At 43.5% G+C, this 26,355-nt stretch overlaps 1 protein-coding gene across 5 annotated transcripts in view; it reads left to right on the forward strand.

The window, feature by feature from the left end:
- The first annotated feature begins 3,263 nt into the window (after positions 1-3,263).
- Mkx (mohawk homeobox) overlaps positions 3,264-26,355 on the forward strand; it is a 62,197-nt gene continuing 39,105 nt past the window's right edge. For 2 of the 5 annotated variants that reach the window (XM_004861836.3, XM_004861837.3), the window contains exons 1-5: positions 3,536-3,672; positions 4,932-5,158; positions 6,434-6,593; positions 13,926-14,079; positions 14,425-14,748. In XM_004861836.3, the coding sequence (XP_004861893.1) occupies positions 4,971-5,158; positions 6,434-6,593; positions 13,926-14,079; positions 14,425-14,748 (826 nt within the window). In that variant the 5' untranslated portion in view covers positions 3,536-3,672; positions 4,932-4,970. Of the gene's footprint in view, positions 3,342-3,535; positions 3,673-3,864; positions 4,707-4,931; positions 5,159-5,693; positions 5,761-6,433; positions 6,594-13,925; positions 14,080-14,424; positions 14,749-26,355 lie in introns of those variants that run through there. The other 3 variants (XM_021242013.2, XM_021242012.2, XM_087206976.1) reach the window with 3 other exon arrangements.

The following is a 26,355-nucleotide window of genomic DNA, read 5'->3' on the forward strand; positions in this document are numbered from 1 at the left end:
AAACAGGACTTGCACTCATCACCAGGGGCTTGGAGTGAAGGGGAATTTGGAAGCATCTAACAAAATTTAAAAACCATGTTTCCTTCAATGCAACAGTTGTACTTCCACATAGCTATTTTTAGAGAATATACAGGATATACAGAAAGAATGGTATACAAAGATGTTTAATCAGTTTACAATAATGAAAATGGAATGGCAGAAATGTTCACAGGGGAAGGTTAAATAAAGTATGAAGCATAACAGTAACAGTTAAACATACTAATAGGAAAGCTCTGAATTATATTATTGAGTGACAAAGTAGTTGAAAACTTTGGGTACAAACTTTTGTGCACTATGGTGTTATATTTTTTAAAACTCATAAAACAAAATTACAATTTGTTTGTTTATATTCATGTATGTGCACACACAGAAAAAGGTTAAAGGGGTGCACACCAAATAGGCAAAGCCCATTTCTTGGTGTTTCCTCTGTAGCATGTGATTGGGTTCAGGTGACCTACACGGACTTTCACTCGTACTCTGCTCTTTAATTGAGGGTTAATTCATGGAAAAGACCTCCCTCGACACAAGGTGTTACTCCTGCAATTAAAATTAGATTATAAACAAAGTAAGAATGCATGTGAGGTACTTTGTGACCACCCACTCTACTAATTTGCTTACAAAATTTCGGTCTTTCATCAGTTATGTTGTCCTACGTACACTCTCCAATACACATAGTTGTCCAAGTCAAACTGGCACTGTGAAGTGCGCTTGTTATTTGTTTATAAACTTACTATTTTGTAATATTTGAGCAGAATCTTACTATTTTATGCCATTTGGTGATTCCTTGCCTAAATAACAAAAGGAGGTTTAAAAGCACTCATTGTTTTCAAACGTTTTGACCAATATTTATTCTGAAATGCCAGGGTACATTGATAAAAATATCAAAATGTCAAACCTGAGGTCTTCTTTTTTCACTAGGAAGTAAAACTTATATGTATTTATAGCTATACACTAGGTCCAACAGAATGGATTAAAATTTCTCCCAAATATTCTTATCAAGTGTCTAGCTTTAGCAATAGCAGTATGTTGCTTTCACATTTAAAAAATGCCATAATAATAATGTAAGGCAAGTTTGTGGAAAGCTTAGTATCTTCATTTTACACTCTAGTAAATTCAGCCTCAACCAACATCAAATTAACTAAAATTAAGTTCAGGGCTCAAGTTTTCTTCCCTATATATAACTGTCTCCTATAAACTACCTACTCTTTCTTCAATCTCTTAACAGTACTGTCTAACATGAAATTTTACTTCTGAGCATTATAAGCAGCACGTAGTAGACTGACACTGGCATATAGCATAAGTAGCTGAGTAAAATTCCACTTAGAGAAGGTGAAATTTAATACAATGACAAACATATTTGAATTGTGGATGAGAAGACCCCCCCGTGCATGGAGGGGGAAACTTGCAAAACTAAAATTTTGGTCTATCACAAAATAAACTCCCTTTGGTATTTTAGAGATTGTCCACAGTTTCATTTTTAAAATGGACAGCCTATTTTTTTAAATTTTAAAATGGATTCTAATTATTAAACTGTACTCTAAAGGAATTATCATATATTAATGTTCAGTGGTTTCACCTGAGACTTATGAAGGTGCATATTATTCATATACAAAATAAAAATATTTTTCCAAAACGTTTTTGCTGTATATTTTATTTAGGCTTTAAGAAAACATATCGTACATACAAATGTATGTTAAAGTTCTCTGAATGCATTTAAAAACTACATAAATAGATGTAAGCATTAAAAATTCTCTTGTCCTATGATAGCATTTACTACAGCATACAGCTCAATAAGCCAGTAGAATATCATAAACTTGCAAGCGACTAAATTCATGCCTGTTGCTTTACCTGAGGCAGCTGATCCAAAAAGAAAAAAAAAAACAACAAATGTCAGAGGGGTATGTTACAGCTGATTGCTCTGTTTGTCATGGCTCATAGAGACCATAAACGATTATGTGGCTATTTCCTCCCGTGCATTGTCAATTAGATGCGTTTCTGTCGTATTTGCTGAGCGTCAGCAAAGTAGACCGAAGCCCCGCATTGCAGCACAGCGCCAAAGACCAGGGGCGAGCTCTGCGGCCGCGCGTTACATAATAAAAGAGAACTGGGGACGCCTGGCAACGTGGTGAAATGATACAGCATGAATTTGCCCGGTGTGCAAAGAAGTAAACCTAATTCCTTTCTGCTTTAGACCGTGCCACTGCCTGGTTTGCTGTGGAGTGTTTGAGGGGGAGAGCAGACTTGAAAATTCGAGGGTGTGATTAGTACTGGGAACATTGGGGGCCATATAAAAGATGCTCAGGTGGGCTACTACCCCATCCCTGGCCAGCCAGCTTCCGAGGAGAAAAGGATAAGCTATGTCACAGTGTTCAGATTTGGGGAAATCTCTTGCTCTTAGAACGGATGAAAGCTGTACGGAGGCGAAGGGCCCAAGGAGTGGGTACGCAGGCCGCTCGGGGCTTGGGGCCTTGTACTCCAGCCTTAGGGATCCCTTGTCCAAGCTGCCAGCGTTGCACCTAAGCCTGCTTACTGCTCAGATAGGCGGATAGCAGGGCGTCCTGCATAGGAGAATCTGAGCACATTCTCTCCGCCTGCGCTGTCTTCCCAGTTCCGTCCCCGTTGCCGCAGAGTTCCGACTGGGCGCCTCATCTCTTCCACACCTGGGTCGCTCAGGCTGGGCACCCGGGCTCGCGTTGCCCCATCTGTGCCTCTCCTATCCCCACCCCCGGCGACCCTCGAATCCTCTGCAGCGCTTGTCCGCAGAGACGCTGTATACCCGGTCTTCTCCAGAAGTCGCGGACCTGAGGGGCCAGTGGCTCCAGAGCAGAGGCTGCCGGCGCGCGAGACCCCGATCCACAGGCTCCTGCGCTGTGGGCGCAAAGCGGAGTCTGCGCTTCCCCCCGCTGAGCGCAGGAAAACGCAAGGGCCAGCGGGGGCGCCTCGGCTGTCGGCCGGCTGAGCACGGGGTTTGCACCGCAGCACCGCAGCTCCCGAGCCGGAGTGAACGCTCCCGGCGGCGTCTCCAGTTGCTCCTCTGAGCGCGGAGGGAGCGGCTGCTTTCGCTCCACTGCTGCCAGGCCAGAGGCTCCGGGAGCTGCGCCCGACCCCGGAGGGCTCGGGCCGGGGCGGTTTCGCGGCGAGGAGCGAGCAGCAGCGCCCGCGGCCCGGCCGTCGCGGACGCTTCCCCTCCTCGGCCCGGGAACCTGGATAGGGCGCCAGCAGGATGTTCGCCGGCTGGGCCCGGCGCTCGGGAAACACGAGAAGGTCTCGGCATTCCTGTTCCCGGGCGCGCGCCCGTCCGGGTAAATAAAGCCGCGGCGGCGGCGGCGGCGGCGGCGGGGATCGCGCTGCAGCCCGCGCGGGAGCATGCGGCGGGGATGGGCACGCGCCTAGCGGCCGCCGGGAACCCCAAACCGCCGCAGGTACCGCCCGCCGCTCCAGGGCCGCTGGCCGCCCCGCCCTCCCCCACTCTCCGAGGCCCGCGGGGACGCGCCTCCGCTGCCCGGTGGCCCCGGGGTCTCGGGGAGCCGGGCGCCCACCTGGCCGCGCCTCCCGGCTTTAAAGTTACTGGCGGGCACTGGGCGGGGCAGTCCGGCCGGGAGTGAGCGCCCAGCACAGTGCGGAGCGACTCGGGTAAGTGGGGCGCAAAAGAGCCCGGGGTTAGGACGGCGGGGCCCACGCCTCGGGGCCAGTGCTGGGCCGCTCGGACCTCGGCCCGGGGCGCGCCGGGGATCGGCCTTTGCGTGGGCAGGGTGCGGGGTGGCCTCGCAGGAAAAGCACGCGGCTGCCGGCAGGAGGGCAGGGCTGGGCGGAACGGTGCAAGGGCTGGGGATAGGCGCGGCGGCCCGGAGCCCGGCACGTGCCCGTGGGCGCGGAGGAGTGGGGCTGAGGGCGAGGCGGGATTGGGCGCGTGCGGCTCCCCTGGAGGCCAGGGCTGGGTGGGGAGCGGTGGAGGGGCCTAAGGACCCTCGCCGCTGCCCCCGGGCGCCTGGCTGGGCAGGGCAGGCGGGCGGGCGGGGATCCGAGCCTGAGAGCGGCGGACAGAGGCGCCACGCCGCCGACCCGAGGTGCGCGCGACAGGACTCGGAGCGACAGCCGGGGCGGGGAGGCGCGACCCTCGAGCCCCGCTGCATCGGCCCCCCCCCGGGTGCCGACGCCTTTACGGCCCGGAGCTCTGAGCTGGAGCTCGCGCCCGCGCTGAGGAAAGCCAGGGTTCTGCGGTGGCCACCCTGAGGGTCGGAACCCAGAGCCTCGACCTGCCCGGACCCTGCGCGTCCTGGGGCGGGCTTGGGGGACGGCACGACCGGAGGATGTGGTGCATTGGTCCCAGACGCCACTTAGCTTTCCGGTGCTGGGGCCCCCTTCCAATGGCTCCCTGTCCTCCCCTCCCTGAGGACCTCAGCCGACAGTAGCAGGGGTTTCAGCCAGGACCCAGAAAACATGAAAATCCCTGGACCCCAGCACGGCATGGGACTCCTTAACTGGGCCTTGCGGAAGCAGTGGTCCCTCCCACCCCACCCCTCCTGACGCCCGAGTGGGGGCCCCGGGAGGCTTGCGTGTGACCGAAGGGCACGTGGCCCTCGCCTGCCCTGCTGCTGTCCCATCCCCAATGCGTTCTCCTCCGAGGCCCGGAGGCTCCTTTGAGATTTACTCCCTTGCCCCCGAAGGTAAGTTATTTCTGGCTGAGGTTCCACGGGTAGGGTGGGAAGTGGCAGCGGCGGGGTGGGAGGTGCAGAGCCAGGTGGGAGAGGCGGGGGTTCGCTGGGCCAGTCGCTGCAGGGCCGCTCCGCCCCTGGGCTCCGCAGCCCAGCGCCCCCGCCAAGCCCAGGGCCGGAGGCCTGCAGGAACCTGAGCACTGTCCGGCGGTAACGCGATGCACCTTGGTCTCCTAGAACTCGAGTCCTGTCGCGGAGCGCCTGGCTGCCGGCACCATGAACACCATCGTCTTCAACAAGCTCGGCGGCGCCGTGCTTTTTGAGGAACGGGGCGCTGCAGAACGGGAGCGGGGCGGCCGGCCCTACGGCGGTGTCCTGGATGGACCCCACGCCCGCCCCGAAGTGGGCATTGCCGGCGGCCCGCCCCTCAAGGACAACCTCGGCCTGAGACACCGGAGGACCGGGTAGGCGTGCGCTCCCGGGGCCCTGCCTGCCTGCGGCCGGAGGGGAGGGCTCGCGCACCCCGGGGTCCCCCAGGAGGGCAAGTCCGCATCCCCTGTGCTCGCGCGTCCTTGTTTTGTGGATCTGGAGTCTCAAAACGAGCGATCCTGGGGTCAGAACCGTGGAACCGAGGCTCTGGGAAAGTAAGTCGGAGCAGCAGCCGTCGTCCTCGGCCACCTGGACCTCGGGGTGGTTTTTGGCGCCCCGTTCGTACCGCTGGCGCAGGAGGGACTGACCGGGATGCATAGGACCAGGGCGGACCGGGGTCAGGCCCTGGGGGTCTCCTCCGGGTCCCCCGGCCCCGCGCCCAGGAGGGGGGTCGGGAAGGTGACCCCTGCGGGGCGACGGGGGCGCTCACAGCTCGCGGGGTGCCCAGGGCAGGCCGGGACCCCCACCGCGGCGTTCAGTCCAGCGGGGCGAGGGGGCCCGGGAGGCGGGGGCCACCTGCGCCGGTGCGGGGCCTGGAGCGCAGACTTTGGCCGCGAGGTCGGGGTCCAGGGCAGGAGCGCGGTCTTGGCGCCTCCAGGTGGACGATGCGACAGCTGCGGGCTCCGCGACCTCGCCGGTTAGTGAAATCGAGATTAGGTTTCTTCAAAAAGTTGCTAGCAGGAGGTTCGGCCGGAGTTGCGTTTTCAGGCGTCCGAGGAGGCCAGGCCAGGAGGCGGCAGCGGCGCAGGCGCCCCCGCTTCCCGCCGGGCGCGGCGACCCCTCCCGGAGCCGCCCGGGAGCGCAGCGCAGCGCGAGTGCGCGGGCTCGGGCGCGGACCGTCGCCTCGGAGCCTTTCCCGGTTTTCCTCCCTTCCCCTGGGCTGAGCTGGCCTACTCTGCCCTGCCTTGGGCAGGAAGCGCCCTCGGGAGCTCCTCGGGCTGTGCGTCCTTCTCACGCGGACTCCCTTTTCCTCCCTTCTGCCCCAGAGCGGCAGAAGCAGCGGGGCGCTCGAGCGTCGGCCCTGCGGCCTCGGCCCGCGCACACGCGCTGCTGCGGCCGGCGGCTCGGGGCTGCGCCGGTGGGCGCCGGGCAAGGTGCAGTCGCCTCCTGTTCATTCCTCCGCTCGCTTCCGCTTTATCTCATCTCTGAAGCGAGGCACTCGGCTCAGGGTGTTTTCCACATCGAGGTCGACTTAGATCTTAGGCTGCCCCCTGACCTCTTCCAGGCCTGGCCCGGCCCAGCCTCGGGCGGGTGGAGAAGGGGCCTCTCGGGGCCCTCACCCTCCCCACCTCTCCCCTCCTGGCTTCTAGGGCCCGGCAGAGCGGCGGGAAGGTGAGGCACAAGCGGCAGGCCCTGCAAGACATGGCGCGGCCGCTGAAGCAGTGGCTCTACAAGCACCGCGACAACCCGTACCCCACCAAGACCGAGAAGATACTCTTGGCCCTCGGCTCGCAGATGACGCTAGTGCAGGTAACGGGGACCCAGCGGCTCTGAGCCCGCCTCCCCTGCCGGCCCAGGAGGACGCAGGTGGCGCCTCTCTGGAGAGGATGGAGCCCGGGCGGGCGAAGGCGGTCCGGATGCTTTGGCATGGGCTGCCTCTCACCCTGATTTATCACTGTGGTGCAAATGAGCGGAAGGGACTGTAGAATGTGCTGCTGAGAAAGGGGCTGGAAGGTCAGCTGCGGATTTGGAGGAAGCCTGGGAATCTGGACTCAGGTATGGTGCACACAGCCTGCACCCCACCCGGAGGGAGCTCCTCTTCAGTAGTCTCCAGGGTGAGCAGTAATTTACACTTCTAACAAGTTCTCGGGTTGTGCTGGAGCTGCTGGCCTTGGGCTCAAAAGCTTTGAGAACCCTAGAATCTGGGGCGGCATATTGGAGCCACGCGTATTAAAGCTCAAGTTGGGACCAGCTCTCAGAATGACCATTATTAACACAGGTGTGTGTGTGGGGGGGGGGACTAGGAAGACAGGGAGTGAGTTTGCCCACTTTATTAATTTTTGATAGGAAGCATTGTGGCATCGGCCGGAACCCACAGTAGGTACTTCGCTGCTGGCATCTTTCTGCTGGGCTTAAGGAGAGGAGGCAAAGTTCAGATTTCAGGTGGCTCCTCGCCAAGTGTAGGAGGACATGGTGCAAGGTTGTTTCTTCTCCAGTGAACACATACTAGTTTACACCGAACCAGCGTTTCTGAACACAGTCCTATTTGCTGTTCACTGTAACAGTAATGTGGAGCACACCTCACGGATAACAGCCAAAGTGCACGGAAGTTCAGGGTCGGTAGGGGGCCGAGGTGGGCCTGGAAATAAAAATCTAATTTTAGGTCAGATGCTTTTTCCATTTCACCACAGTTTTCTGTAATAGACATGGTGGCATGGATGTTTGTACAAGCAAACACAACAGCTATATCGGGAGGAGGAGGAGGAGGAGCAGGCTGGACTGGGACACTTCACACAGAACAGTAGCTCCACTCGACGGCATTTGTGAGGTTTGGAACATTCCATTAAATAAATGTACAATAAGGGAAACACCCCAAAATAAACAAATATTAAATAAAATAATCAGTTTCCAGAGTATTTAAAAGTTGTCACTTAGGAATTCCTTTTTTGTGTGTGGTACTGGGGATTGAATGCAGGACCTTGAGCTTGCGAGGCAGGCATGGTGCCACTGAGCTACATCCCCGGCTAGGAATTACTTTTTGACAAAGCATGAAAGCTGACTTGAGGTCAGGCTTATCAAAATTCTAATATGTATGTTTCTGCTTAGTTTTAGAATATAGCTATAAAGGAAAACATCTGTTTTCTTTCTCATTAATAGGAAATTGTATTAATAGTGATTTCCAACAGCACTAGAGGGAGAAATTACTATAAGACTTCTTGGCTTGATATCTATTCATAAAATAACTTTCTATAATGAATGTAATCACTATGTACTGTAAACATACTGATAAACTTTTTTTAAAACAGATATTCTGTGATTTACGAAAGTAATTTCTAAATAATTATAATCAGAAAAACTTGACTTATGAAAATAAATGTATATGCTGATTTCAGCTTATTATGTATGCTATTTATCTTGAACATACACTAATTTATAGTTATTTGAATATTTCACAATGATGGCAGCAATGCACCATTACCTTATTTTGGTGGCCATTCTTTTATAGAGACAGCAAAAAAAAAAGGACATTATTTTAGAACATTTGTTAGTTATAAAAAATAAGGAATGGCATGTAAACTTATGCAGTAGTTTTATTGAGCTGCAACTCAAGTAATTATAATTTTCATGAAGAATCAAATTATTTGCTGCCTGTAATGACAGTCTGAATACACAAAACAATTCTTTTTACATTTACATTTTGGTAAGGCTATTATGTTTCTCGAATTTACATGAAATTTCCATTCAAAACCCTTTCCTTTCTCTTATAGTAGTCTTTAAGAAATAAAAAAAATGCACAAAATTCGTAATTTTTAAATGGGGCATGGCCAGGAATGTAGCTCAGAGGCACAGTGCCTGCCTAGCAAGCACAAGGCCCTGAGTTTGATTCCCAGTACCAAAAAAAAAAAAAAAAAGTAGGGCAAAGATTATCAATAGCAAAAAATGATAATGGTATATAGGTTATCATATTTTATCATAATTGAAGTTTATTTCTTAAACTGTAAAGTAATATATGGAAAAAATTAAAATGTATAGAATTACCAAGGCACCTTAATGTGTAATCCAGTTTGTGTCCAGTTATTTTCAACTAGGCACAATAGTATGTCTATGTAAATTTTATATATGTGTGTGTGTGTGTGTATTTGCAAAATACATATATATGAGTTTGTATAAGTCAAACATAATCTGAACATCCAAAGCAAATTCTGAGTATGGAAAACTGCATAAATTCCGTTAGCAGTTTACGTTTCTGGGGAAAACACAAAGCCGTGATCTTAGACCCTAAGCCACGAGTCAGACCCGTCTGTGAGCTCCTCCTGTGGAGTCAGCCTTCTTGAGACGCGTGATCATGTCCCACTCATGACACTCACAGGACACGTCACCCCAGCCTTGCGCTTTCCACGTAGCAAGGCATCTGCACACTTTAGTAGAGTGAATAGCTTACTTTTGGGAAATAACACTATCATCATTGTGTAGCTTTCCCAAATATCTCTCTGACAGCTAAAGAATGTCTTGAAGTCTAAGATGTTCTAGTTTAAAAACTCATCCCATCGTAGGGAATACACAGAGGCCAACTTGTTATCTTTAACACTACATGATAGGTCTGCAGAACAAGCACAAATATAACCCATTTCATTTTCAAAATATCTGAAAATATGTCGAATATCTATATCTAGAGGCAAACATGGAGTACTGCTCTTATTTCTGTCAAACTCTTATTTTTTTTATCTCATTTTTCATGGCTTATATTAACGAGGTGTCAGCCCATTTTATTCCTTGACTATAAAAGTGTATTATTCACTTGATCTTAGCCAAAAGGCCAAGAAGCGATTATATTTGGGAGTTTCTTTTATATTTACTTTTTTCTTTGGATTGTGTTAGCCTTTTCATGCACAGTAATTTCACTACTCTTAAATTGATAAGAGTGTGAAATCTGGTCAGAAATTTCCCTTGAAGCCTAGAATTAAAAACATGGAAATATTTTTTCTCATGAATAGAAGTTCCATTAATCAGAAGACATTAATCAGTAGCTACATGTGTTTTGTCCTTGAAACATGAAGCAAGGAAGTGTTTCTGCAACTTTCACTTATTTTTGCTCACATGGCTGGGTGAATTTGTTGTAATTTGCTGTGGCTACACTCAACTATGCTTAACTCTTCTTTGCATTATTAATTTGACATCTTTTTAATGTGATAATAGCACTTTTATAAAATTAACATGGAGGTGTTTGTGTGAGTGTATGTATGTGTGTTCTTTCATCTTATCTAACCAAAATAGTCCACTGTGCTTGGTTCCTATAGCTGGCTGTTGTTCAAACATTTTAAAAATATACTTGTACTCTCAAAATATAAACGACTTTATTGTGGAGTAATATCAAGTTGTATGAGTTGGGTTTTCTATTAGGCACATGCCAAGGAATAATGTTTTCTCTTCTTATGAGCTTCAAATCCCTGTGATCTAGTTGGCTGAGACTGTTGTGCTACAAGATCTTTCCCACCGTGTTGACATAGCTCTGTTTTTACTTGGAAGTGAGTGCTTCTGCAGAGCTGTGTGCACCTAGATCAGCTATACGTCTTACTGAGGCTGTTACATATTCAACAGAATCTCAGATTGTCCCTTATACATTATCCCAAGTATTGTACTACATGGAAACCAGGTGCTCAGTATGTCAGCAGAATAACCCAGAGTAAGTCTGTTAATTTGGTGTGTTCAGAGGTAGACAGATGCCAGTTTATCCCTTTGGGTTCACTGTGATGATTGCTCTCTCAGTGTGATGAACACCTCTGTTAGAGAGAATGAACATTTCTTAGTTTTCTCTTCCAGCTTCTAGATGTTTGGCTGTCTATGCTTTCACTGTAAAATGTGTGGTTTTAAAAAGTACCGAGTTTAACTGTAAAGTGCTGTTCCTGTACCTATTCTTGGGAAGAGGTCTGTTTTATGTAAAACACAATTTAAAGAGACTGTGCTTGACAGTCTGAAGGGAGCCATAGTAGGTGAAAGGTAGAAAATGTAAACTGGCGTGTTTACCTTCAGTGAAACATGGAGTTTGCATTAATTCGTCCAGAAAAAAATTGCAAAAAAAATTATTCAAATTAATTATCCAGTGATTTGCGTACTACTTGCAGGACTTACTATAAATGAAATTCCTTAGACTGTATCCAGCTACTCGGTTGTACCGTAAATACAACTGGTAATAAAATATTGGCAAAGTAAATATATTAGCAAGTTGGATGCCAGTCAAAAATCAGTTTAGAAGCAGACTGTTAGATATCAGTAAACTTTTCTGGCAAATTTCCTAAGGTATAACTATTATTATATGGTAAGAACTGTACATATATAAAACATTAAAAAGGATTTGACCCCTAATATGAAAACTAGTTATGTCCATTAGAATTACAGTGTACTAATGTTTATTATTAGAAGGCCATTATGTTTTTATTATGGGTTTAAAACTGTACTATGTAGGTACAGTGTAAGCTAGTTAAGATTGGTTAAAATTTAACTAATTCAGTCTGGATTGTATACTGTTTACTAAAGAAAATAACACAAAAATTTGGAGTTGGCTTCTATTAAATATGAGTAATCGAGGCATAAGGGAAATCACCAGCACTCTGTGTGTATGAGGAGCGAAGCCGGAAACAGTCACACATATCTGATTGCTAGAGAGTAATGGGAAGAGCAGAAGGTAGCTTTGTACCAACTGCAGAGGGAACCAGCACTGGTATAGGAAAGCTGGAGCTGTAATCACAGGTCTCAGTTTGTAAGGTTGGAAAGGATATCAGGGATTTTAGAGGAAAGATTTGAAGTTCAGAAAAGTTGGGTGACCTGGCTATATTCATACAGCGTGTTTCTGACAAATTCCAGTCAGGATACCAAGTCTCCTGCCACTGTACCACAGTTAGGATAACAGGATATCAGTGAGGATTTGAAGAAGTGAAGTGATGAAGTCAAAATGACCGTGAACACTTGAGACCCGTGATGGTTGTTGACGATGAATGTAATTATTATTACTGCAAACATGTACTCGTAAAAATAAAAAATTTTAAAACAGATTTATGCCGGAGAAGAGAATGGAAGATAGGGAAGTTGGAAGAGTGTTATAAAATTCCTAGAGGAGGATTGGGTGAAAATGTTGGCAGTGAGCTAGAGCATCAGAGGCAGGTTTAGAATGTGAGGAAAAGGACCAATGGTTTGTGTTTCCATGGTGACGTGCCACCTCTGTATCCAGGGTAATCACGACTCCTCACTGCGGTCCATCTGGGCTGCAGGGGACCAAGTTTAGTCAGTCCTGGCACTTAATACTGTGACTCACATAGAATAGCTACTCAGTGTATACATTTGTTGAACAAATAGTTCCAGAAGTTGTCTTGGCAGCGTGAAAAGACTGAGCACATGAAGTCAGCCTAAATCATGGTGATGGTAGTTCAGCTTGACAAAAAGTGAAGCTGGCGATGACCGAGACTTCTGAAGTGCCATAATGAGATGTCACATCACTCCACATAAATGCGAAAGGACAGTTATCATGGCTGAGGCAGAAGGAGGTGATGCAGAACACACTGAATATTGAATTTATGTGGAAGAACTATCGTGTGTTAATCATGGGGATCGGGAGAACAAAATACCATTTTGCTTTTCTTAAAATAGAACTTACCACAGTTTCATCCAAAAATTAGGGCTTGAGCAATGTGTAAAATTGTGTATTATAGTGTAACAAAAAGAAAAAGAAAACAGAAACTGCCAGTGAAACCTTTGCCACACAAACCATCTAGTAATATGGGGTCGTGTTCTGGAACAAACCGACAGAAAGACTTGAATCTCTTCCTATGTTTCATTCTTTTAAAAGCATTTTTCTTCTCAGAGATTTTTTAAAAAATCTACATACTGGTAAGATCCTGAGATTTTAGAAGAAATCTCAAGTTCATTTTCAGCCCTGGAAACCCAGTGGCACCTCACAAAAAAAGTGAAGTAATTTTTCTTTAATTTGAGGTGTCCATTGCTTTGCCTTCACCTGAGTGCTTAAGAAGCAGTTGACTTTCGCTTACAGCTGGAGGCTCTTTGGCTCTTCCCCCTTCCGCCTCTCAGCTCCAACTCTGGGCCTTTTGCTGTCCTCCTTTCTGCTGCTGGTTTCCACATCTTGACCCGCCTCTTCTGCCTGCTCATGACTTCTGCTGTCATCTGCACACTTGTGCTTCTCAAATCGGATCTTCTTCCCCTTGAAGTTCCAGCTGTCATTTTTATTTCTTGCTGGATAGCTCATCCATATGCTTTTCCAGCACCTCAAATCACACACTCCCCCAAGCCAACCACATCATTTACTCTAAAGAGTTGTACTTTCTCAGAATGGTGCTGTCTTTCTCTTGGTTGCAAAGCCTTGACAGCTCAAGATCGTCTTTAATTCTTCCCTCTTGCTCACCCCTGCCATGCCTGTGAATTTTGACTTTCATTTTTGCTCCTCGTTCATCTTTACCGGGAACGTACTTCCTATCCACTCCACCTGACACACTCCAGCCTGCCTTCTTTTACTAGCTTAATTCCTTGTGAAGACTTGAGTCTCATTGGAAAATAACCCTGTGTTCCTTTAGATTCTTATATCCCTTTTTTGGTTTTTTATTTTTTGAGATGGGATCTAGCTATATTGTCCAGGCTGATCTAACTTCTGGCCCTTAGCCTCCTCCGTAGCTGAGAGCACAGGTGTGTGCCACCAAGCCTGGCCTCATTCGGCTTCCAAGCCTGTCTGCCATTTTTCACATTCTTTTTCTCATCTCAGTCTCTTGCTAGATGTCTTAGCAAGGAAAACAGTCAGATGGAATAGAGGAGTAAAGGAGGGAAAAATGCCGAAGAAAACCCTGCTATAAGCTGAAGTCATGTTTCTTAAGCACATAGGTGCCGTTCAGTTAAGACTAAAAATTTTTTGATGGCAAGGCCTCTTTGGTTTTGTTATTCTCAGCATTTAGAAAGAGCTGTTTGTGTCATGTGCTCAGCACTGTTGAAGCAACGATCGGACATGAACATCCGGTACTCCTGTGTCGTGAAGATGTCTAGTGACGAAAGATGCTGTTAGAGGCTTGGATCCTTTGTAAGAAAGCAAATACAGAATAAGTCATGCTTTTGTGTTTTGTTAATGGGAAACTACTACTGTTTTAGGTGTCAAATTGGTTTGCTAATGCGAGACGTCGGCTTAAGAACACGGTCCGGCAGCCCGATTTGAGCTGGGCTTTGAGAATAAAGTTGTACAACAAATACGTACAAGGGAATGCTGAGAGGCTCAGTGTGAGCAGCGACGATTCCTGTTCCGAAGGTTTGTTCAGAATTTTCATTGTGCTTCCTTTTGCTTGGCCTCTGTAGTAAGAAATTCACCTCAGTGACCGTTTGGGAGACTGACCCTACAAAGTAGGATGGTGCCATAGCAGCTCGTTGTTACTGCTTGGAGTAACTTTATTTGGATAGTACTGTCGATGACCGACAGAATTATGGCCGCTTCTTCTTGTGTATAGATTTATTGTGTGTTGCAATCACATTTTCTGTGAAATTCATGAAAATTTAAATACCAGAGGAGAGATTATACAGATGCCTGCCTGCCTTTGCCTAAAACTGAATCTCACCTATCCAAGACGATTTTACACATGGTTTGTATTCTTCATAGATGGAGAAAACCCTCCGAGACCGCACATGGGTGAAGGGGGCTATAATAGTCCAGTGCATCATCCTGTGATCAAAAGTGAGAGTGCAGTCATCAAAGCCGAGTCTCGGGCCGGCGAGGACTACGTATCACCCCCCAAATACAAGAGCAGCTTGCTGAACCGTTACCTTAACGACTCTTTGACGCATGTCATGGCCACAGGCACTGCCATGATGGGGAAAACAAGGCAAAGAAACCACTCGGGATCTTTTAGCTCCAATGAATTTGAGGAGGAACTGGTGTCTCCCTCGTCGTCAGAAACCGAAGGCAACTTTGTCTATCGCACAGGTGAGCTTCTGGTTTCCCTGTAATTACTGTGATATCGGCGGTAAAAGAGAACTAAAACTGCAGCAGAGGGGTTTATTTTGACACTATGAAGGCTTAATTACTCATACGTATAATTCAGTTTTGTTTTTAATTGATTTTTCGGTTATAGGTAATGGGCTTACAGATGAGAACATTTCGATTTAAATAATAAGGGTAAAATTCTTTATTCTTACTGATAATTTTTAATCTGAATGCTAATGATATTCAGAGGAGGTATACATGTCTAGTGCCCTTTATGAATAACTTATAATACAGGAAAGCACTGGATTATAGCCAGTCATGGAAATACTTACATTACTTTATATTCTGTCTTTTCTTTTACATGCTTTGATTTCTAATAGTGATGGAAATAAACACAAATGAAAACGAGTGCCAATTTTTTTTTTTTTTTGGTATGGGGATCGAACTCGGGACCTTGTGCTTTCGAGGCAGGTGGCAGTGTGCCAGGTTTTTTTGTGAAGGGAAAGGTATAGGTCTGGCTTCAACAGCTTTGGAAATTTTACTTTTATTCCTGGAAAGCCCGAGTAGGGTTGATAAATAGCTTTGAAATTTTTACTTTCATTCCAGAAATAATGAATCAGTTTCTACCTGTCCAAAACATTCAGATGGAGTAGCATGTTTGGTAACATTTTCTATCTTGACTTCAGTTCCCAGAGAGATTTGCTCTGACAGAGCATTTGAGCATGTTGTTTTGGAACAAGGGATACATGTGCCCTACATCTGGTGTGGATAGAATCTGAATCCTGAGAGCTGCCAGCAAATGAGCTTTAATGTCAGATCTGAAAACAACTTCAGAAAGCGTCCAGTCCAGCCACATTAAATCACAGATAAGAAAAGCCAGACTAAGAACTCTGAAGTTGCTCTTTTCCAGTTGAAGAGAGTAGCTAGAAGTAGGAGGAGCATCGCTACTAGCAGATGGTTGTGATTATACCTGTACCACCCTGCGTTTACTTAGTTACGCCATGCTCAGTGCTAGAGATGCTACATAGCTGTTACTGAGTTTAATCCTCATGATATCGAGCAGCTTGGTATATGAACAATAGGGCTTTAAGAAAGAAGCCAAATTTGGTCTGCTGAATATGCCTTTTAGATTATGTAGCCACAAATTTCATTTTCAAGTGTGTACAAGATATATGACCTTTGAAGACTCAATGAAGGTATGAGTATATCCTTAAGTCAGCCTTGCTTTCTGTGTATTCCTCCATTTCCAACAACACAGACATCCCCAAGCACTCAGAGATACCCAGCAGTCTTGTAATAATTGGGTTTAGGAAGAAGTACAAGTAAAAGCCCATTTAGCCAATAATGAACATAAAGAAGCTATATATTAACATCTAACTAATATGACCAAGGCAGAGCTTGCAGGGAATTCATAGCTTTATGAATGTTTATTTTCAGAGAAGGGAAAAGAAATCAAGTCATTCAGATACAAATAGCTGGGGAAAAAAAGAAAATAAATTTTGAAAGGTAAAGTAGTTGAAAAATAAATCAAAAGCTGACTCTTTGAAAGCAATAATAAAATACACAAAAACCATCAGAATTAAAGTTAGAAATGGCAAAACAGTCAATCTATAATTGATACTTTAAAAAATTATAGAGTATTATACACAATACAGTAGTTTGACAATATAATGTGTCTCACTGTGTATATGAAGTGAATTGTTATCAATCACACAAATTAAATTATAAATTTGTAAGTAAGAAAAATTTTAAATGACTAACAACTTAGGAAAAATTCAGAATTTTTTTGTAAATCCACTTCCCAAAGCATCTAACTTGATAGATCCATTGGCTTTTTTTTTTTTTCTCCAAATTTTGAAGAAATAATTTCTATGTTTATACATTTTTCTGGAACATGTAAAATCATGGGAAGTTTGTCAGTTTTTAAAAATGTAAATGTTATTTTAACCCCAAACCAAATTAAGATACTAATGATACTCTGTATGAAATAACATGAAAAATATTTATAATATAGTAATACGTGAAAAACAATTCAAAATTTTGAAAACACTAAATGTAGATATGACAATGCAAATGAGCATAAACTAACAATAAAGACTGGAAAGGCTTTTGGAAAAAAAATGAAATTTATTTTAATGGGATAGTTAATTGCTAACTAGTTATTTAAAAATAGTAAATTTTTCTTAAAAAATTAAAAACCAATGGCTGCATCAAGTCACATACTTTGGAAATTCCTTTATATTGCCCAGTGAAAACAAGTTAATATTCCTATGAAACTTACCTGGTGAATCTTCTGAAAATGCATGCTCTTTTCTAAAGTGACAAAATATAAAAAGTTGAGAAGGAATAGCATGCCTGTAGTTAATGCTTCCTAAAATTAATATCTTGGCTGTTTATTTTTATGAATGCATTCCAAATGCACTTGCTCCATATTAAGGACTATTCATTTGCCAAGTTCTATTTTAAAGCCTACTTTTCAAAAGTTATGCAACCAATGAGAAAGTAACCTAGACATGCGAACATCCAGTTTTTCATGTATACTTGTGAGCTTTAAAGAACAAACCAAATTTTTATTTTTATTTTTATGGTTGGAGAATTAAGAAAGACTGAAGTCTTTGACGGTGATCAGACCCAACAGTACATGGCCATTTGCTGGGAGGCTGAGTGACAGTACTTTGTAGTAGGCTAACTCAGTACAGGCACAAATAACAGGACGGGGATTCAAGAAATACTTTCTGAAACCACTTGCTGTGGTTTTCTTTGGCACACAAGCTTATCCTGAATTCCTTCAGTTCCATCTGGTGGTGTCTTTCTTTCCTCACCTAAATAGAATTTTCTTATATCCGCTAGTAACTCACCCCTGGCCCGTCTTGCTGTAGTAATACACATATTTTAACTTGCACATTTTTTTTCCAAGAACACATATAAGTACAATTGATGGTTAATTTTCTGAGGAATTTTGCCTCCCATTTTTTATAAGAATTGCTATCATGATCCATTTTAATAAACATAAGGGGTCAAAGAGCCAAATGAAAGTTGGTGTATAGAAGGTAATGGGTCACTGAATTTTAGTCCATCCATTCTTAATCACAGGAGGGAGGTGCTTTATGAATTGTAAGGTGTGTTATTAGATTTCATCAAAGCAGATACATGTTTTTAGTGATTTTATGTAGATATTATTTCTTGGAATTAGCAAATTTGGCATTGTGCCGGGGCATAGTAGGCGCTCGGTAAATATTGGTTGAAACACTTCTGACTGCAGAAGTTGCACTGTTGGAATTGATCAGAATTATTAAAGTCATCACTTCTAAATACAAGTGAGTAATGTTCAAGAACTCTGTTCATTGAGTGGTATTAGCAAATTAATATCGCAGTCCATTTTCAACATGTTAGCTTAACGCATAATCATTTTCAGATGTTTAATGAAGTGAATTCCCATTACAAACTGAGGTCCAGGTACCCGAATGGATCTTAGGTGTCAGGGTAAAGGGACGGGTCCTCAGGTTCTCCTGCGGGTATCTTCCATGCCATCTTCCAGAGCACATCCTCACCACAGCCTTGTCTACATGGAATTAGAGTTTGATGTTAGCTGCAGAATCGAGCCTGTTAGATTTCCTACCCTAAGGAGGTGGGGAGAGAGGGTTCTAAGAAGCATGATAAAGGGAAAGTCAGGCAAGCCTTGGGATGAACTGTGGGCGTCCCCTCCCCGGCTTACCACACGTGGGGACAAGTCCTTACCATGGTTTGCATAGCTTCTAAATGACTAGGACATTCAAACAGCTACTCTCTGATCCCTGCTGCCAGTGTGTGATTCATGACTGCAACCTGCTCAAGAGAGCCTGGCTGTTTACATTTCATCCTGTTAAACTGTCTTAATTGGACACATCTGGTGTAGCCAAAGCATGCGGGCAGACAGGTTGGGCTGGCTTCTGTGTTAGTGTGAATTAGTCAGCTTAGCTTCCCCCTGCTTGATAGAAGTGAATATCCTTGAAGAAATGACGATTTTGATTGAGAGAAAAAAGAAGCCATTTACTTAGGCCACTTCAGTAGGTGGGATCCATTCGGGCTGAAAAAGAGGAAGTAGGAAGTATTTGGGAGGATGACAAGGATCAGCTGCCACCTCTAAACCCTTTTTATTGGTTAATGATGACCCTGAGAGGGAGAAGATGGTCTTTTTTCTTCTGGTCCTGCACATTCCGATATTTAAACTGATATCTGCAGTAAAGTCCAGGCATGCTCGGGGGTTCAGCAAACCGTTGGATCAGCCTGGGCTTTCACCTCAGCTTACAGCAGTTTCTTTGGACAGACACACTCTCTCTCGGGGGACAGAGCTCTCAGAGAAACCCATGGCAGTTAGGAGGGGCTGCGTCCAGGACGGTGTAGGCTCAGACATTCTCAGGTTCTCTTTTGGATTTTCTTGACCAGTAAGTCTTCGGATGCTTTTTTCTTATCTGTGTTCCCATTTTGTTCTGTTATTTTCTGTGCATGCTCCACCACTTGGATGATTGCAGGCATTCTTTTGCTGGCAGGCAAAGGACTGTTGATACACTCCAGCAGAAAATAATAAAACCCTCTGCGAGCGCTGTAGCTGGTGACGTTTAGCGGGTACTTGCGAGATGATTCAGTTTCTTGTCTTGTAACTCACCTATCAAATGCTGTCTGGGAATGAGGTATTCCACACCAGTGAAATTTCCAGATAGCAGAAATTCGAGTACCAATTTTAAAAATAAAGAATATGCTGCTCTTCTAAACCTAGAATATTGAACACTGCTTTGGGGATGTATTGTAAGAAACGATCTTCTCTGTGCTCCATCCTCTTAGTCTGTCTCTCTTTTTCTTTCTTTCTTTCTTTCTCTCTCTCTCTCGTTCTTTCTTTCTTTCTTTCTTTTCTTTCGCTATAGCATACTGGGCTTGGTTTCAGCATATTCATGCATGTATATAACATACTTGCATCATCCCGCATTAACCTTTGCTCCCTCTTTCCCTTCCTCTCCTAGAACTTCTTACGTGCTATGCCACCATTCAATTTAGTACCCTTCGAGTTAACCACAATCTTGACTTACCCCTGCCTCCTTGGATAGAGAACTAAGTATGCCTATCTGCTAGCCTTTGAAAATGAGAACTTCCTTAATTACTTATTTCAAGCCAATAATCTTTTAAAGGAAATTTATAGAAATGTTGCCCTCTGAGTGTGTGTGTGTGTGGGGGGTTACTGTAGAATCATAAAAACCAAAACGTTGTTCTGAGTACTGTGGATTCTTAATATATTTTTGACAGTGATGTTGATGGTGAAGCACATGGATTTGCGTGGCTTATTTATTTACATGGATTATTTCTGAAATTCAAACTAATTTGACATTTGAAAATTACATTTTCTTTATAGATTCACTTGCAGAATTTATTTGGAATTGCACTAGTGTTCTACTCACTGTGAAGAACTGAGAGATTAATGGCAGACTAACACACGTGTGCATTCACACACATGAGCAGGACAAATATTAGCAGCATGAGCAACTTGCTGGCTCTTTAGGGGGTGGCTTTTATCCAGTTTCCCATGTTATTTGGTGCCTTGTGAGAGCCTGAAAAAGACAAAATGAAGATGCTGACAACATGGTTTGCAAACAAATTGAAAGGATGTGGTGGCTCAGTTTAGAAAATGTACAGACTTCTGATGGCTGTGTTTGAGGCAGGTGTTTCTGTTCTTTTATATTGCAGTATCTAAGAACGATGGCAGCAATGATTTCATGTTTGTCTGAATGTAGAGAAATTGTTGTGTGAAATGCAGCCACATCCTGTCTCTCCCTTTGGTACCAATTTCCACCGCCGTCTATGTATTAAAAGCGCCTGAAATGGTGTTGTATTAATTTAATTTTATAGGCCCCCTAGCACTTAATACCATGCCTTTCCCAATTTGCTCCGTAAATGTCTCTTATCTGAATGAGTTAGTGTTTTAATGATTTTGTCTGCTCTTTAAATCACAAAAGACATTTCGTGTACATAGGTGTGTGTTGGTCTGCATCTGTCCACATGACAAGAGGAAGAGCAGATTCCTAACTAAGTTTAAATTGGTTAAAAAGAATTTCTTTAGAAGAAGGAAAATGCAAGATTTAAAAAAGGAGTTAAAGATTAAAATGAATCTTGAAATGATTATGAGATAAGTGAAACATAAAAATTGTATAAAATGATCTTAAGTAAAAGAGCGACTTCCAGGAAAATGTATGGATGATAAAGAGAAAAGGTTAGCTGGTCTAAAGAAAATCCACTGAAGAATGAAAAGTATAGCAGATGGACCAAGCGCTGATGTTTATCTTAACCATTGTTTGTCTCTACCTGGTGCACAGACTCGTAGGTGAGACTAAACGAAGCAAGGTTCAGAAGGTTCAAACTTTTCTGCTGTCTTCCTTTTTAAGGTTGACAAGAACTCTGAGACAGAGCTTTGACTTTTAAGAGCAACTGTTTTGGGCCGGGTGTAGCTCAGTGGTAGAGCACTCGGCTAGAATGTGAGAGGCCCCGGTTTACATCACCACCAGCAGGGAGAAAAACTTATTTTTAATCACATCTCAAAATAGGAGAAAGTGCATGTGGAAATGTTACATTTTCTCTCTCTTCCACATGTAACAATAAAGATCCCATGCGTTTTGTGTATTTTCCTATTAAAAACATGTTTACCAGTGTGAGACTTTGGTTCTGAAGAGGAAGTCTCTGGTTTTGGCTTTACTCTTCTATTGGCATTTATCAGCAAATACATTGTAATTGATGTTCTGAAACTTGGTGTATTTCAAACTTGCTGAAAGGGTCAGTCGCATCCTGGTGCAGTTTCCTACATAGACCGTGTGCTTGTTGAGGTCAGTGTACGTATTTAAGACTGTGTCAGTGTTTCCATTAAGAGAATTTTTCATTCCCTGGGGCTTCTAAATAAGTCATAAAAATTCAAGCCACACTCAGGCTGGCATAAAAGGGTCTTTTTTCCCCTCCTTCTATATATAAAAAATATAATTGCATAACTCCTACTAAGTCCAGTTAGGTTTATAAACTCTGATGAGAACAAATAAGATCCATTGACACTTCTGTAGCCTGAGACTGAAAAAGATGTCAAAAAAATTTATTGTTTGTGAAAATAACAAGACATTCTATTTAATGAATATGGTATGGAAGCAGTCTTCTTTCTCTCTCTCAGCTGCAGTTAGTTTTTCCCTTCTGCCTCTCTATTTTGTTTCTAAAATTAAACAAGTATTTTTCTGTGTCAAAATTTGCCTTGTTGATGTAACAAATTTTTTCACTCAGGATAAATATGTGTTTTCTTCCAGCCCAGAATTTGGGTCCTTTTAAACTTTGGATGCTTGTGCTCTTGTTTTTTATGACAAATGATATCATTTATAATTGTGAGTTTTGAGGAATAAGAAGAGGTAATAATAAACTTGTTTACTCTGCCTAATTTCTTTCGTAAAATTTGAGTTTTTTTCCTGGATTTCAGTTGAAATGAAGGATGGCATGTTTAAATAGTGGCTGTATAATGAGCTTTTTTACCCTTTCCTCTTTGACAGCTCTGGTACCTAATCTCTTTCAATTTCATTGCACTAAAGAGGTAAATAATCAGGGACTTTTGCAAGTCCAGAAGTCAATTTTTAAAAAAATTTTTTCGGCTCAATCCCTTATTTTGCAAGTTGGGAAATTGTTTTATTTACTATAGTAGGCACTGAAAATTCTTTTTATGTACGTATTGCTCCATTGCTTGGAAAAATGAATCTGATCCTTGCTATAGCAAGTCTTAATTGCTTTTGGCAGTTGCAGGTAATTAAGCGGCGTTTACTTTAAAAATATTTACATCATTAATATTGAACTTTCGAGAACTTGGGAAAGATGTGTGAACATTTCTAAAAGTTTCTTTTAATGACTACTATGGAAAGGTCCTAACACAAGATTGTGACAACCACACATGATGCCTAGGGATCGTCCTTTGGTTATTAAAGGAAAAAGGAATGGATGGCGAAGATACCTAATAGCAAATACTAGCAGTCAAAGGTCTGTGGCATGAGTGTGTGTGTTAGAGTAGCAGGAATTGAACATAGTTGAGAAAACAGAGAAGCTTTTGAAAATGAGCAGTGGTATCTTCCCTCTGACCAGTACATCTCTGGAGACACTGAAGTCATTTCCAGGAAGTGGTCAGAAACAAGTTGAGTGATGGTAACAACCCAATTGAAAGGTGGTTTGAGGGAGATGGCTAAGTTCTCGCCTTTACCAGCCACACCCTCATCTGCTTCCAACAGTGTCGGGTCTTCACAGTCAGAAAAGTGAATCATGAACTGTTACCCCCCAGTGCAGTAGGGTGGAGCAGGGTGGGATACCTGAAGTGCTGGGGCGGGGGGTGTGCACTTCAGGTGTAGAATTGGTCCCCTCAGGTTGGAAAACAAACGAAGTTTGCCCTTCGCTTATTCACAGTGCCTTAACTATTGTCATTGAGGCCTAGATGCATTGTCCAGAGGGCTAGACTGCAGATAGGGTTAAAAGCTGCTTGTTCACAGTTTGTAATAGCTACAGCTTGGAAACAGCCCAAGTGCCCATCAACTGGAAACTGGATAAAGAAGATGTGGTTTTTTTTATAAAATGGAGTACTACTCAGCCATAAAGAACGAGAAACTAGAGACATTTATAGCTAAATGGATGCATATTGAGGCCATACTCTTAAGTGAAATAAACAGGACACACATGTGTAAATAACAAATAGTTTCTCTAGTGTGAGAAACAGTGTAATAAGGACTAAAAGGATTAATAACTAATAATTGATACTTTAAAATAAGGAAAAGGTCCAAAGGGGTAGGGGTGGTGGGAGGAGGAGATGGGGAAAGGAAAGAAAGGAAAGGAAACATTATGAGAAAAGGAAAAAAAATGGAAACGAAGTCTTTGTAAATAGGGAAGGGTGGAGGGGGTGAAGGGCACACAGGGAATAGGGAAAAGATAAGAACCAAGATCCATCATGTACAGGTGCAAGCACCCAAAGATAAATGTAAACGTATTGTATGCCTAAAATGTACCAATAAAAGAATTCAAGCCAAAAAAAAAAAAAAGCTGCCTGTTTGCCCAGTGATTTGGGGAGCATTTTTCTCTTCTTTATAAATCTTTCCTTTTTTCAGTTGTACATGTTTAAGGTACATAATGAATTGCATTCATTGTGAGGAGTCGGTACATGTACATAGAGTGCACCTTCATTCTTCTTACAGTGTTTAAGATGTACATCTTTGACAGAAACAATATGCTCACAAAATAAATTTTGCCTTTAATCACTTTTCATTTAAATAAAGAGTAAAGTTTTTTATAGTGCTGATTCAGAGAGGACTATTTGGGTAATATAAAACTAAAATGGAAAAACAACTCAAATGAAAAATGAAAGCTTTTAAAACTCTGAAAGGTGGTGAGAGACAACCGTTCATAAAGTGAGATTTCCAAGAAACACTTTGCTCTTTAAGTTTTCACATAGCTGCCTGTGTGTAGGGAACTGACTGTGCCTTCAGTAAAGCCAGACTCAGGTTATGGCGGACGGATCTCGGTATGGCAGAGACATTTGCAGTGAGAATGCCCCATTCTGCCAAGACTGTCATTATGACACGAAAATGTACCCTTTTGCTAAGGGCCAAGATTCAGAGGCTGTCCTTCAGTTTCAACACTGATTTAGACAACAGATGCATTAAAAGGCAAAGTGGTATTTAGGGTCATTTGTCACATGGCTTCAAGGTGAGAGGTTGGCCAGCTGGCAAGCACAAGAATTCCTTAAATGTTACTGGGTCTTACATTTCTGAGCATAAAATCCCGGCCAGCAGTTGTGCCTTTGGTGCCAAGTGCCTTTGCCTTGATGTTGGCCTTGCAGAAAGCTAGAAGATTGTGTTATCTCAATTGTTTGTGCATCCTCAAGGCCTTTGACCAAGGCTGACTGATACTGTTGTTTCCCATGTTCTCTTACTGTGTTTTTGACTGTGCTAATTCTTGCTCTGCTTTTTTTCCCCTATGATTTTCTTTTGAGCTGTTAAATTCTCCTGTAATTTTCTCTTGAGCTGGATGGAGGAGCTTTTTCAGAACTTTGTCAGTGCAATTGTCTTGTTTTAGTTGTTACTGTATCTCCTGGGTTCCTTTACTTTAGGCCTTTGGAGAAATATGGTACCAGTTCAGATTTTCTCATAGCTCATGGAACCTTGAGTTTACCTAACCAGTGTACTTTTTTTTCAGAATTTTTTTGGGCAATATGTTTTTTTGGTTGTTGTTCACATGTGCCCAGAAAAGCAGAAACATAAATCCTCTGGAATAGTAATTCTCAACTATCTTGAAAGGTATTTGAGGACTGTTTCACAGTTACTATGATTGAAGCAGTAAAATTTAGTTTATAGTTACAATAACTTTCCTCTCATTAGGAAAATATAAAAAAAGCTCAATTTTATGATTTCATGACATACTACTAACCCCCAAATACCAGTCCTAGTCTGCACCCCCAACACACACACAGACTTGGTGAGATGCTAAGTAAGGAAGCTCAGAAAAGAACTGAGAGGCCTATGCGCTGTCTGTGCTGTCCTGAAACCTAACTGCCCCTCAGCTGCTTTTATGATGATCATACAGAAGATCCAAAGAAATGCTGTTGAAACATTGCAGCTTTAATCTATATTTTGAAGATAGTTAAATTCCTGTTGCTTCAGCTGTGGTTTGGAAAATGGCTTTGCTGGGCTCAAATTTTCTGTGCAGTTAGCCTCCTTACCTGGCATGAAATGACCCATGTGTAGATTAGGCCCCAGGAAATTCGAACGTGGAAAAAACAGAGAGTGATGCCTTAGAAATAAAGAGCTGTGCATTCAGCCAGATCTGCTACCAGTTGGGATTGTGTTCTAAGGCAAGTCCCCTTGTTAAGCAGGGCCTCCTTTCTTTTGGCTATAAAATTAAGGTGCATGGCAAGATAATCTGTAAGGACCTTACTCCTCTGACGATAAATTTGTCATATCATCTCTGTTACAAACAGAACTTGGTTTCAAGCAATGGGGCAGGAGCATCTTGAAGGAGCACTGGGGAACTTGGCAGTGGTAGCAGGCACGGGACCCTCTGCCCAGGGAAGGGGGTGTATTAGGGTTAAGTCTGCCATTGTGTATGGTATGTTGTGTGTCATTTTTAGGAAGATGTATCCCGACATGAAGAAGGATGTTTCTACCTTTTTCTGATATTTTTATTATTTTAATGTGTACTAAATACTTATAACCTACCTACAATTTACTTTTGTAAATTACGTGATGTAATTGTCAGACTTCTGTTTTTTTCCAAGTGGAAAGCCAGTTGCCCCAACATAATGGAACACTTTTTTAAACCTTTCTTTATTGATTTGAAATGCTACCTTTATTATATACTAAATTCTGTTATATGAATATCCATTTCTAGACTCTTGTATTCCATCAAACTTAAAAAATTCTTGTATTAGAAGTATTCTATTTTCATGGCTATATTTTACATTTTGACTTATGGCAGGTTGTGTCTACTTTTATTTCTTTTCCAAATAGTCTCATCTAGGCTCTTGAATTTAATTTTCCTGTTGAACTTTCAAATAAGTTTGACAAGTTCCATATTAAGATAAAACTT

This window comes from Heterocephalus glaber, unplaced genomic scaffold (assembly GCF_053883595.1).
Source record: "Heterocephalus glaber isolate CG9 unplaced genomic scaffold, H.glaber_assembly_v1.0 deba00000738, whole genome shotgun sequence".
In the NCBI taxonomy this organism is placed as follows: domain Eukaryota; kingdom Metazoa; phylum Chordata; class Mammalia; order Rodentia; family Bathyergidae; genus Heterocephalus; species Heterocephalus glaber.